Source organism: Melanaphis sacchari, unplaced genomic scaffold, assembly GCF_002803265.2.
Source record: "Melanaphis sacchari strain LSU unplaced genomic scaffold, SCAv2.0 Contig28_pilon_pilon, whole genome shotgun sequence".
Lineage (NCBI taxonomy): Eukaryota > Metazoa > Arthropoda > Insecta > Hemiptera > Aphididae > Melanaphis > Melanaphis sacchari.
In genome coordinates, this window is record NW_020271162.1 from 1,003,096 (window position 1) to 1,017,373 (window position 14,278).

Genomic DNA, 14,278 nt, shown 5'->3' on the forward strand with positions numbered 1-14,278 from the left:
TCAACAGACAATCAAGTATAACATTCAACAATTTCAGCCAAATCGGTTGAATAGTTTTCTCAGTTAGTGCGGTCGTAAAAAACTCTTTACAATTTTAAATAGTAGTATAGATTTACATATTTTAGTTCTAAAAATTCCTATAACTCTCATACTAATTAAATTGTTGTATAAACACAAAGAAAACACATAATATAATATTCTTAACTTTTAGTTTGATCACAAATTAATGGGTTATTCGAATATTTTACTAACAACATAAATTTTATTACACTTATTTTACTTTTTTCACCCAATTCTTTTTAAACGTACTGGGAAATGTTTTCTTTTATTCACCTTTCTTTAAGTATCAAATAGATCAAATTTTCTACCAGAAACCATTCTCAAAATCGAATATTAACAGCTCAAAAAAGTTATGATAGTTCCTTCTCCCTTCCAAAAAAACACATATTAATATATCATTATAAAATGATAACCTTTATACTTGCGAAAACCATATGATATTTAGATAAATTCAAATTTAATAGGTATAAAGCCAAATAAAGTTTGAAAACTGTTGATTACACATTTAAATCGTATTAAATAGATTTGTTTATTTTGACAATATATCAATACAACAATAAAACAATTACATCAATAAAGAACTGATTACATATATTATGTTATACAAATTTCGAAATTATAACGGTTCTGAGATATTATAAGATATAATATACAAAAGTAGTTTAGTTCTTAAATTTTTTAAAGGTAAACACTCATTTTTATGAAAATTATTGAAGTCTTAGAAAATTTATTTTTCGTATAAGTTTAATAGTGATAAAAAGATACACCACAAATTAAATCTAATGAAATTTTCAGAAAAATATTTTTCTTTTTAATATGAAATTAAAATGCCGTTATTAAAAAAAGTATAGATGTTTTTTTACAAAAATTTTTAGTCATAGCTCTAAATTTTGTAAAATGAAATAGAAAAGGCTATGTGGATAGTTTGTAATATATAAGTATTACTTAATACTTTTTCCGAAGCAAAAAAAGCTATTTAATTATATAAAATATTAATTTTTTTAATTATTATTAAAATAATAAATCAAAAATAATACTTAATAGGTTAGTTTGTTAATGTAATTATACAAATCATTTTATTTTAGGGATAACTTCACAAAAATTCCAATTAAATATTAATAATAATAACAGTGACCGTAGTCATTCAGAATATCGGTGACGAAAAGAAAAATAATATGCAACCCGAAAACCTGTATATGTTTTAGAAAATAATCCAAAAATATTGATATATTTTAAGATAATGAGAATTTTACCTTTAAATGAATCACTCTACTTCTATACATCATATAATATAAGTTACATAAAATTGTGCATTATTTTAATTTAATTTAGTACTCGTATATAACACGCTGAGCATATTTTAATTATAAAATTGTTGTTTCAAATAAATGCAAGATAGAATTCATCTAAATTTCAAAGCCAAAATTTAGTTTGTATAACTAATAACAAAAAAAATCTGAATTTTAATATTTAAATTTTAGTAGAAATACTACACTAAAGTAAACCAAGTAAAATATGGATATTTTTATATCCTAAAACAGGGATGACAAATCTGTGGTACGCGAAAAATTAAAATATTTACTATACTTTATTGTATTTTATTTTTAATAAAAAATAATTAGACTACAATATAAGTACGTATTCAATACGTCTTCCAAGAATTTAAATATTTTAAATCCGTTAAAAACATAGATAATATTCTAAACGTAAAATGGTGCGATGGTTATTCATCTAAATAAATTCTTGTATAGATTATTATTACAAATGGTAAAGAAATCTTTTTGCAATAGGAAATATATCAAATATTTAATACTAGAAACTGCATTATTTCTGTTTGAAAATTTTCAGTAGAGAAAAAATTATTTTACGCATATATTTCTTTAATACATATATATAAAATATTTTTCATAATTAAAAATTAAATTCAGAACACAAAATTTCGAATAATTTTGTCACCCCTGGTCTAAAATATTATAATTATAATAATATATAATTAAATAAATTTATAAATAGCTTATAAGTTATAACTATCTAGATAATTTCTTAATTTAAATTTAAACGAACAACGCAAAGCAATCTATATTTTGACTAATGTCCTATATTATAAGTATTATGTGCCCACAGTATTCTCAAAGCGTTACTAAAAGCAGATTTATGATACTAAAGCAATAATAATATAATTATTACTAATTATAATGTAAAAGGGTACTTAATTTTAGTTTTTTTTTTAATCAACTTGTTAAAAAATGAATATGTTTCCTAGAAAAAGTAGCCCTTGTAAACAGCTCATTATCAGTGGTTTCTTATTTGAAAAAATAAAGAAGTGCAAATAGCTTAGAATTTTTAATAAGTCGACCACGTGAACGTAATCTAATGGAAGTATATCGAACATACATTTGTTTGTATAATATATTTATATGATTACGCAAGAAATCCATAAAATCACTAACTTTAATAAAGCGGCTGCGTCGGATCTTTCTAAGTCGTAGCGTCTTATATTTTCGTGATGTCCTCCTTCTCTTATAGTCACTATGTAGTTCACTCATTTTGAAGCGATGCAATAAGATCTTCAAAACGCAAAGTGACTGAAAAAAAATACACAAAATCATCAGTTCACTCAAATTGCTGATGTCTACTGTAATGCTTGTCTTAAAATATAGAATTCTCTTTCACATAACATAACTAGGAGAAATAATAAAACGACGATGAGGCCGTTAATTCGTTCATTTTGAATTTTGTTTAAAAATATTGAATTCTGGGTGTTTTGACTAATTTTTTTTTTTTTCATTTTTTTTTATTTCTCATCATAATATTTCAATAATTGTATTATATTATGATAGGATTTAATACAAAAAAAAAAAAAAAATGTAGTATTCTATTTTTTTTATTAATTATTTCCAATATCTGAATTAATATTTTTTTGTAGAGTATCCACCTATATAGTAAAATCTCCACTAACGGACACCTCCTAATAGCAATTGCTTTTTGAGAATGAAGACATTTTCACTATCTCCGAATAGTGGACATAATTTTTATCTTTATTTAAAAATAATACATATTCACATTCGTATGTACTCTCGTAATAATGTAATCACGATATCAAACTCGTTAATAAACGATAAAATTACGACGTTCATGGTTATCGGTTAAACAATCATAAGTGTTATGATAAAAATATGCCATTTAGTGATGGTTCCTCTAATAAATAACAAGTTTACAGAACGCTTTATTTATTGTAAATAACGTATATCATTTTATTTCATCAATAGAGGTAAAAAACAGTACTATTTTCACTTCTACTGAGGCATTAGCAAATTATATTACTATTGAGATTGCACAGAGACGATGTAATTATAAACAGACAAAGCTCGCCGATTTTTTCTTACAAAATAATTATTTAAAAAATACTTGTACCTATTTTATTAAATAAATATGTAATTATAAATTATAAAAATACAATGTAAATAATAATATATAATTAATAAGGAACGGATTTACATGTAAATGCTTATTTTTATTAAAACAAGATATTTAAGATTCGATAAGAAATGTTGATGATTTAAATCATTTTTATTAAAATGCTACTTTTGTTTCGCATATTTTTACATATATTGATATAATTAAATATTTTTACATATTTCATTAATTTGTAAATATTTTTAAACATATTTTATTATTTAATCATTCATACGTTTTCAATCCTTGTTGCAGTGAACAAAAAAAGCTATTTATCGTTATATTGTCGAAAAAAAATTTAAACAGTTACAGAAAAATCCAAATAATATTAGTTTTGAAACAATCAATGACATAATAAGTGGCAAATACGCTTCTAAAAATTTAGAATTATCACCTTCAAATATTATGCGCTTCAAATTTGTTCTAATTACATCGGTCGATGTGGAATGATCGCATTTAGCTGTTGTAAAAATATTTTGAGATCTAATAGGTGACATTTAATATTCGATAGTTTAAAAGAAATTTTAATTATTCAATGTAGCAAATAATTTTGATAATTTAATAATTATATATATTTAATGTATTTTTTTTTTAATTAAATTTTTTCCCACATACTCTGATGTTTTAACACGTATTTTATAAATTATACTTCCATATTTATGTAGGTACATATTTCTTTATTTTTATTACATATTAATTCGTTCCCTAGTAATTAATAATAATTTTCAATAAATAATAACATTATACAACATACATACATTACATACATAGTATGAACATAACTTAGTTTTATTTTGCGCTTTATGAATTTCAAAACTTTATTCCCTCTGAATAACGGACAAACTTTTGGTGACTGAGAGAGTGCTATTCAGAGGTTTCATTGTAGTTCTATTTAGTGTTAAATTTTGGATTAATCAGAAAATTTAAACTGAAAAATCATTATTTTTTGACGGTATAATTTGCAATTGTATTATACGTTATATATGTTATATACCAAACAATTCAAAATTCAAAGTTTATATACGAGCAAAATTGTATAATAAATAAATTAATTAATTAAAATAAAAAATGAATTTTTACTTACATAAACAACAAGTCTGATGATCTATTTATTTCTAAATTATTTAGTTCTATTTCCTTAATTTAATATCTTTAACAGTACCCACGTTATATTGTTAATTTATAAGCCACATTATCGCTAGGATTTTAAATCTAATGCTTAATTAGTGAGGAATGTTATAAAAAAGTAATTTTTATGTATACACATATATTATAGATTCGTATATCATTCTGATCGTCATAAAAATATTTAGAAAACTTTATTTTGCCTATTTTTACTTTTCTCTCTAAATATGCTTTTTTAATTTTTCCATCAAATTCACTTCATGGATTTTTTTTTAAATTTTTTTCACGAAAATTTCAAATGTTTCATAATCTACATTAATTAGTCAGGTTATTTATTATCGCCTAAGCAATTTTTGTCATCGAAATTATTTAATTTGTACTTCATATTTTAAGCCCTAATAACTTGTTGTATACAATATTATGGATGTATGTATAACATTATTGTATGTATACGTCTTCTTATGTATATTTCTAATTACAATTGAATCAAAGTTTTTAAAATTTCGTTATTATAAAAAGTCTCAATTAACCATGATTTTCATTTATCCGTGTGACCCTCTCCCCATCATTAGCCCGGATAATCGAGGTACTACTGTAATTATATTTATATATGGCTGATTAAATAGTTAAATAAATACATAATATTATCAAAGAGGTAGTTGTGGTTTTGAGAAATGGAAAATCCGAGCTCTAATAATGATCATAATATAATACTTGTTTTCAAGCTTAATTAGGTAAAAATACTTTTGGAAATTATTTAAATATTATTTAACAATTTATTTTATTACAAAATTCATCCTTAATAATAGAAAAAAGCAAATAGAACTATATTTTTGATGAAATCTTAGAAATAAATTGGTAAAATAATATAATAATATGATTATTATATTATATAATTGGCCGTAAAATCAAAAATAAAATTAATTCGTTTTTATACTTGATGAAAACAATTGATTTTTAGTACCTTCATTAGTTTTATCAAAACAAATTTCGAAGTATTTTCAAAACATTTTGATTACGCGTTTTTCACAACCATGTATTATAGCATAAAATATTATACTTGAAAGTTTTTTTTTTTATTATTGAAGGGCAAGCTTGGGTATATGATTACACATTTTAATTTTTTTTATATCTGCTAAAACATGGGTATGGGATTCAGCTTACTGTATTAAATAATATTTTCGATGACAAGAATATATTATTCGTGGCGATTTGAGTCGGGAACCCGACCTGTATAACATGCATAATGATCGTCACGAAGTCATAATAATATCATCATTATCGTTGTCATTATTTATTATTATTATTATAAAAATATAGGTATACTTACGAGTGAGTATACAACACGATCGGCATGAATAATTGATACGAGTAAGTTGAATTGAGTTTTTGGAATTTTTGCGTAGATCAACAACAGTTCGCGTTCGGGATATATCAAACACTTCAGTTGCTTAATCATAGTTACAGTGTTAGACTTGTGTCTCATACAAGGGAGGCCCCAAGTCTTCGTCGTCGTCGTCGTCGTCGTTGTTGTCCTTTTCGTTTATGTCGCCAGTTTTATTTGATTCGTCTGTTCCTCTTTCACCTTTGTCGTCGTCGTTGTCGTCGTCGTCGTCGTCGTCGTCGTCTTCGTCGTTTGCTATATCTCTCTTAGTCGTCGTCCAGTGCCTTTCGGCGGTGTTTTCGCGCGCCCGATGACCGCGATGATGCTTTTGCTTATCGGCGGCGGCGTAGGTCAGCCGGTGTCGGCCGACCCGTCGTTCCTATTCTGTTGATCGGCGATTCCACAGGTGTCTCTCCCGACTCACCGGCGATAGCCAAGACGAGAACTGTAGCCGCTGTATAATGTCCCGTTCCGGATGTACGGGGCCTGCTCGCGTCCGCCGATGATACGCTCGCGTCAGGCGATTGTACAGGTTCGTGATGCGCACCACCAGCAACCTCAGATGTTCTACGGCCGAGCGACGTCTGCGGTTCCGGCGTCCGGACGGCATGCCCCCGAAAAATCGACAAGTGAGACGGGCAAGCGACGCGAGACCATAAAACGATTGCTGCGCGAAATGCCGAGAAATCTTACTTAATAATGACAATAATAATAATAATAATAATAATATTAGTTGAAGTGCGGCGTGTGTGATGGACGTGCGATCTGCGACGAGATTGAAGACGAGAGTGTGCAACGGCAGCAGCGGACGAGCTCGACAGACAAGTGCCGCTGGAGAGATACGTCGGTCACGCGAGACGGATCGCGTATACGCAAAGGCGGCTCGTGCGTGCGGTATAAATAACCTCGCGCGGTAGTCGGTTGTCCTTGCCGAGGAGTCCGCTTGGACCGACGCCGCGCGCTGGTTAGATGCTGCGCCGCCATCGTCACCGCGCGAATCCTGCGCATATTACATTTGTGTGAATGCGTGCGTGTGTTTGTGCGTGTATGCGTGTATGCGTGTATGCGTGTGTGTGTGTGTGTGTGTGCGCGTGTAGGTGGCAAACGATGACACGGGAATTCGCTTGACGCGTAACTATCGTACACAGTTATTGTAACGTACGTGTATATTTTTGGCGTGATGCGACAAAATTTTTGAGCTCGCTAAAGAAAAAGACTTTTGACTGGGACAATCGGGGGGCTGTTTCGAGGAGAATTAACGCATTGACGTAAATCGGCTATAAATTATTCCAGAAAAATTGTACAGAAATTGTACACTTAGTATGAAAACTATAATATAGTTTTTTATATCATATAATTATCATTATAGATATCGACGTTTTTTCACCAACATTTTATGAGCTTTTTATGATATTTTTTTTATTTTTTTTTTTTTTTTTGAACGAAATATTATGAGCATATTATATTATATTATAAAATGAGCTAAAAATTTGAATTTTTTTTATTTTTTTTTTTTTGTATATCAATTATGTTAACACTAAAAGTAGCTCTAGAGATAAAGTACCTATAATGACCAATCTGCGCGTCGACAAAATATTTTATAAGTTATATTGAATGTTCGACATGATTTCGTTACTACGTAACAGCTATAAAGAGGAATCGCCTATAATTCACTTTAAATTAATAATTTAATTTAATATGTATTTTTATTTTTATGAAAAATTCATTAAATTGCCCACCTGAGTCACCTTAAATCCCTTAAAAATATCCTCTAAACGAATATGAGTAATTATTGGAATAATAACTGTTGATCTTAAAAATTGTTTCTACGTTTAATATTTCCTCAATAATCACCAGAATATGATAATCAGACATCAACATTATATAATTCTTTGAAAATTATTAGAATAAAACATTTAGTTTTTTAATGTTTGGATTTTTCTATCTACTATGTCTATTCACTCGTATTTAACATACACTCAGTGCGATATGTGGTGCATGTGTATGTATTTGTGTATTGGGATAAGAGAGAGTGAAAATAGACCACCGCCAAATAAGATTTTCACTTTTTTGCTGAATATCTACACCATCGCTCCGCCTGACTGATTTAGATAGCCAATCACAGTCTGGGACTTCGGCATTATTCCCTGTCGTCACCGCGTACCCACATATACCATTAAAAAATCCAAACGAATCTTCCGCCCGCGTTTTTAATAGATTTAATTTCCCGGTAAATATATCTGAAGTCTGAATTCGAAACACATACCTACGTAATATTAACTATATGACTATATACATACATATAAAATACAGTTGTGTTATACTTAATACAAATCGAAAAAAATTGCCCCCGCTTATGTACATGTATTGCACACGAATATTTATTGAGTCGCACGTCTAACCAAGTATATAACATATATTATGATGAATATGATGTATTGACATGTTCCATTCACTTTATCCTTACAATAAGTACATACCTACTAAACTATAAAAATAGACTTTATGTGTAAATAAGTAACAATAACGACTTACAAATAATTTTTTTTTTAAATATTAATATATTATGTTTCTATATTATATATATATATATATATATATATATATATATATATATTTAGTTGAATATGATAATGAACCGTCGTTTCAAAATAAATGTAAATGCTGTATTGTATACTAAAAAGTTTAGTAAAAAAAATAAAAGAATATTAAAAATCAACAAATATTTCTATTTACTACTATCTACGAGTATATCATCATATCAAATTAATAATACTTTCATAATTTAAGTTGAAAAAGTTATAATTTTATACATCATATATTAGTATCAAATAAAAATAGCTAGGTATATCTTTAAATTTTCAGTAAATTAGTCTTATAAAATGAATTTTTCATTATATTCTATTTTTTTATCATTTTTGCTGTGGAAAATGTGTATTTTCATTTATGATAGAATAAAACACGTCCAGCTATTATAATATGACGTACGAAACTACGAAAATGTAATTTTAACTACAGCTTATGACTTCACAATGAACATTTTTATAACTAAATATTTGTACATTAAAACAAAAATCAAAATGAGTAGCTTTTGTTCATGGCATGTAAGAAAGTAAATAATGACATTTTGAAATAAATAACATTTATATTAATATATATTCTATGGTGTTGAACAGCGTTTAAATTTCCCCATTTTGTTATAACTTAATAGTTCAGGATTAAAGCAAACTTTTCATTATTGTATTTCATAATCTGCAAACATAGTTTTAGAATTGTCATTTTTATTGTCATTGGTAAAACCTTTGAACTTTGTACACGCGTGTAAGAATGAACGTCGAACTTATATTAAAGTTTATGATTAAAAATACTGCTAAATCTCATACAAAATTACCAACTAAACATTTAATGAATCAAACGTGAGCTATTATGGTTATGTCTTAATTCATTAAATTTTATTAAAATATTAAATTAATCAATTATTTATGAAACTCAGTATTAAAAAAGAAATATTTCCCAAATTGTAAAAATATCTTATGTTTTTTCAAATTATTTAAGTGTATGTTTAGACTTTAGGGATATCACAGGACTCTCATTTAGATTAATTCTTGTTTATTTTATTTATAAATCAATTACCTAATATCTTTAATCCTTAGTAAACGTACTATAATTTATCAATGATACTAAAATATTTTCAATAGTTTAATCTCCTCCAAATCTATCACAATTACAACCTAACTTAGATAAACTTGTCATTTAAAAGCAACATAATAGTTTTATTTACTTACAAAATCATATTTTATATAATTATTCAATTAATTATACACTGCTATTGAAAGTCAATTTTATTCGAAACCTAGAAATTTTATTTTAATGCAATATGTCTTTTTCATTATAGGTACATACATTTGTTTAAAAGCATATCTTTCAAAATGTTAGGTTTTATCTATAGAAATATTAAAAATTTCTAAAATATTAATACCTTGAAACTATTGTATTTAACACTTGTCAAAGCTCACTAAGGATTTGGTTTTATAAATTTATATAGCTGTTTATATAAATCAAATTTAAAATATTTAGATTAAATTCCTGAAATTAGTTTGTCTATTATTAGAGAATCATAAAATTTACAAATTAGCAATTTAGGAATGACTTTAAAAGAAAAGTTGTTAATCTAATGTTCTTGTACAATTTATGAAATGTTAATATAGATTTCTCCAAACTTCTTGCAATGATTGGATTTAATTTTAATAATCACTGTACGAGGTTAAAAAATTGTTTACGTTCCATTTTATAATAATAAACATAGCTCCGTTACATTTTTTCCTCAAAATTCATTCTTTAGCAAACAAAATTGTTAATCGCTTTGATTTTTATTAATATATCGAAATAAATTTTCAGACACAATTTAATCTATATATTATATAGCCTTAAGTCTTGATATTAGTAGTTAATAATTATATATTATTTTTTCACGTTTTAAAATAATAGGTATATCTAGTAAATTTATATGTATTATTATATACTGTAATATGCTAGTTTTTTTTTTTTTTTTTTATTGAACTTAAGCCCGGCAACTAGGGCCATTAGCTGATATGCTAGTTTGTTGTTAAGTAATTATAAAATATTTTGTCATGTATTAGTACTATTTTTTCATAGGGTATTTACCAGTTTATAAAAAAAGAAATAAATATTATATTTTTGTCATCTTTCATTTTTATCAAATTATGTATTTAATCCAAATTAATAAACCCCATATTCACATTATTTTTTTTTTTTTTTAATGGCCGTTCAGTATTTAATATTTAGACAAGTATTCCACTATAGATTATACAATTAAAAATATAGGTAGCTAATTATTTAAATTAATGATTCTAATTTGATACTAAATTCATCAATTTATTAGCATATCGCAAATGAAATAAAAGAACAAAAAAAAAAGATTAGAATTTTCTATGTTAAAATTTTCGAAAAAGACAATTTTAAATTAACAAAGAGTTCACTGTCAAACTGTCAATTATTTTGTGATTTTCAACATAGGTAGTTCTAGTCTTAAAATAATCGATCTTATTAAAATAACCTTATTTTAAATTAATTAAATAAAAAGGTTGTTAAATTTTCTTTGTACATATTTGTCTTTAATATATTTTCAGGTTGGAGGTAATTATATACAACTTTGGTGTAGTTTTTACTAAGGTTGATGTTTTTTTTTTTTTTTTTACTGCGTTAAAACAAACAGAAAAAATATATACCTTTGTGTAAATTAATTTTGCTTTAAAATTTATCTATTATAATATTTAATAAATTTTAAATTCAAATGTGTACTTTATAGATTATTACTTATTTTTATGTTTATATAAGTTTTTATTTTTTTATCGAAATCAATTATTTTTAATTATAATAACTTAAGCTAATTAAAAATGTTTAGATTCATAAATATATCATGGACAATTCTGTTTCGTATATTTATTTTATATTGATATCAAATATTTTTATTACTTATAAAGTAATAAAGTAATAAATATATTAGACTCTAATATCTAATAATAAGAGTATACAAATAATAAATAAAATTACTAGTCACTTCCAGTTTAAGGCCGGGCGATTTGATAGCACTGAAACTCGTTTGAGAAAAATAGTTATTATTACCAACAAATTACTATAATCATTACAAGATTTTTTAATAATATTTTTCACTTACGCATTACACACAGTCACTCAAATATTCATTGTTATTATTACCTACTCAATTATATCAAAATAAAAATAAAATACTTTGTATTTAAGTTATGAAAACATATGTCAGACCCACCAAACCCTTCTATCAAAATGCTGATTGGTGGGTGAATGAAAGTGGCATTTCACTACGTGGACATCCCCATTTCATTTTTTTTTCAACTCAATTATTACCAATGCAATACAAATTATGGTGTTAGTTATACAAATTCTAATGAATAGTATACTCAATTTTGCATATCAAAACCTACTGGTTTTTCTTATAAAGTAGGGTGTGTGACATACATTATATGACATGTTTAAAACCACTACTTATACTTTATACCTAGTGACTAGTAAATACATACAATAGTAAGTATATTCTGTAAAATATATTATTTTGAAGTAAAAAGATAGAAATTTTTTTTTTATCAATAATTTAAATGTTCAAGTTTTAAAAATATATAGGATACCTAGTTAAAAATTTATTTTCTAACTTATATTATTCCTATTTAATGTTTTTAAAATAACACAAAACAAATTTAATTTAAAATAACTTTCAACAAAAAAAATAGTGGTTATCAAAAGAAATCTAATATTTTAATTTCTTTGTGATATTTTTCGACAACTCTCTTTTTACCCATTTTTTTTCCATATACATTTTGTAATATGTATTTTTGAAACCAAGACTTAATCTAATTGATAAAGATTTCTAAATGCGACATTAAAGCTCCCTCCAAACAATATTAAACGAAGAACCTGAAAATTATGATACCTACAGGCTACAATGAAATATAAGTAGTCTAAGCTCGTGAATTTTGTAAAATAAATACTTTTAATGATTTAATTATTTTATAATTATTAATGATTATGTAATTATTCATAACTAAACATTACACATTTAATACTCTAAAAATATCAAAAAATGCATTAATTTGAGCCCTAAAAATTGCCATGTAGATATTAGGTATGTTCTAATAAAATGCATAGCTGCTCTTAAATATATTTTATTTCTAATCAAAAACCATACAATTTAGCATTTTAAATTTAATTTTTATATATAAAAAAAAAACTGCACTTCGTCTTGAAGTTATAAGTATTGCGATAATTAACAACAACGAAAACACAAGTTTAAAAATGCATACGAACAATCAAACTCATATTAACTAACATATGATCGTATTCTACATCGACCGAGTTTATACATCTTTAACACAAAATTACAAATAATTAGGTAAAAGAACCTAACTGCGGTAGATACTTAGTTTGTTATTTGATAATTTATCAAATATTTTTAAACTATTTCAATAGATTTTTTTTTTAATTCTAAAAAATTCATGTTAAATATTTTATAGTATCTGAAAATTGCACTTAAAGTCAAACATGGCAAAATATGCACTTTTATGGAAAAAGAACTAAATATGCAAAATTACAATACTGCATTAAACTCCTATAATATTATGAAACTAATTTTCATATTACTTAGCTACACTTTAGATAATTATTAAAAAACACCTTAACTTCTACAAGTCCATAGCTCTATAGAAATTACTAATTAATTTTATGTAACATTTTATTTGTTTCAAACAAAAAAGAATAATGTATAATAATCAATATATCAATTTTTGAATAAAATTAAAAGTTGCAACGGTAGGTAGGTACCTATTATTGTTGATCATAGCCCGTAGGTATTTATTTGTGTTATGCAAGGAGTTGATATATATATACACATGTATTTATTTAGTTAAAACGTTTTAACAAAGAAAGTTTTCTAATTTAGCGAGTGTATGGGTTGAATAAATGTGTGCGTAGTATTTAAGTAATTATTAGTGTGTATAACTGCACTATTATAATGTTACAGAAATAACGGAGTGTTCTCACATATTTCAATAACGCGTTACTTTTTTTTTTATTCTATATACTTCATTAAAATTTGAAAATTATCAACATTAAATATTCAAAAATTTAATTTTGATTATTGAAGTACCTATGTAAGAGTTTTAAAAAAAAAGCGAGAGTCGTTTTCAAGTAAACTATTTATCGCAAATGTAAAATATCTTTACAGAATCTCTTACCCGATTAATTGGATTGATTGTAGTGTTTGTACAATAGGCATAAAATATTTTGGTAGAAACCACAACCAATATCAAGTATAATAACTAATAATAATAATAAGTGATCATTAGAGTCTGTGATTATGAAAAATAAATGTATGAGCGCTTCCGTTCACACACTTCCAAGTCATCATCACAGCTTTGCGCGCTTAAACGGTAGGTAAACAATATTAAGTAGGTACTTATATGTTTATTTGTATCTACTCGTATAATATAATTATTTTATTAAAAGGTGACAGGTGTGTACTTTTTGTCAATTTGACCGATGGACCAAATAATGCGATATAACTTCTGAAAAAAAATACTTCAAACTGTTAATGTGTCTATCTACTTAGGATCGATCAGGCTACATTTTAAAAATTTTTAATTCAATGTAAAATAATCAACATTTAAAATTCCACACATTTTAAATATAAGAAGTACTTTC

General features: G+C 25.7%; 1 protein-coding gene across 1 annotated transcript; it reads right to left on the reverse strand.

The window, feature by feature from the left end:
• Nucleotides 1–2,363: 2,363 nt before the first annotated feature.
• LOC112595602 lies at nt 2,364–6,100 on the reverse strand. The gene is made up of 2 exons (XM_025340868.1): nt 5,972–6,100; nt 2,364–2,645 (listed from the first exon to the last, which is right to left on the reverse strand). The coding sequence occupies exons 1-2, from the start codon at nt 6,098–6,100 to the stop codon at nt 2,364–2,366; spliced, it is 411 nt and encodes a 136-aa protein (XP_025196653.1).
• Between the last annotated feature and the right edge of the window lie 8,178 nt (nt 6,101–14,278).

Coding starts and splice junctions, on each gene's coding strand:
- LOC112595602 (XM_025340868.1), bottom strand. CDS start 6,100: ATGATTAAGCAACTGAAGTGTTTGATATATCCCGAACGCGAACTGTTG. Junction 2,646..5,971: donor ATCGTGTTGTATACTCACTC/GTAAGTATACCT, acceptor ATTTTTTTTCAG/TCACTTTGCGTTTTGAAGAT.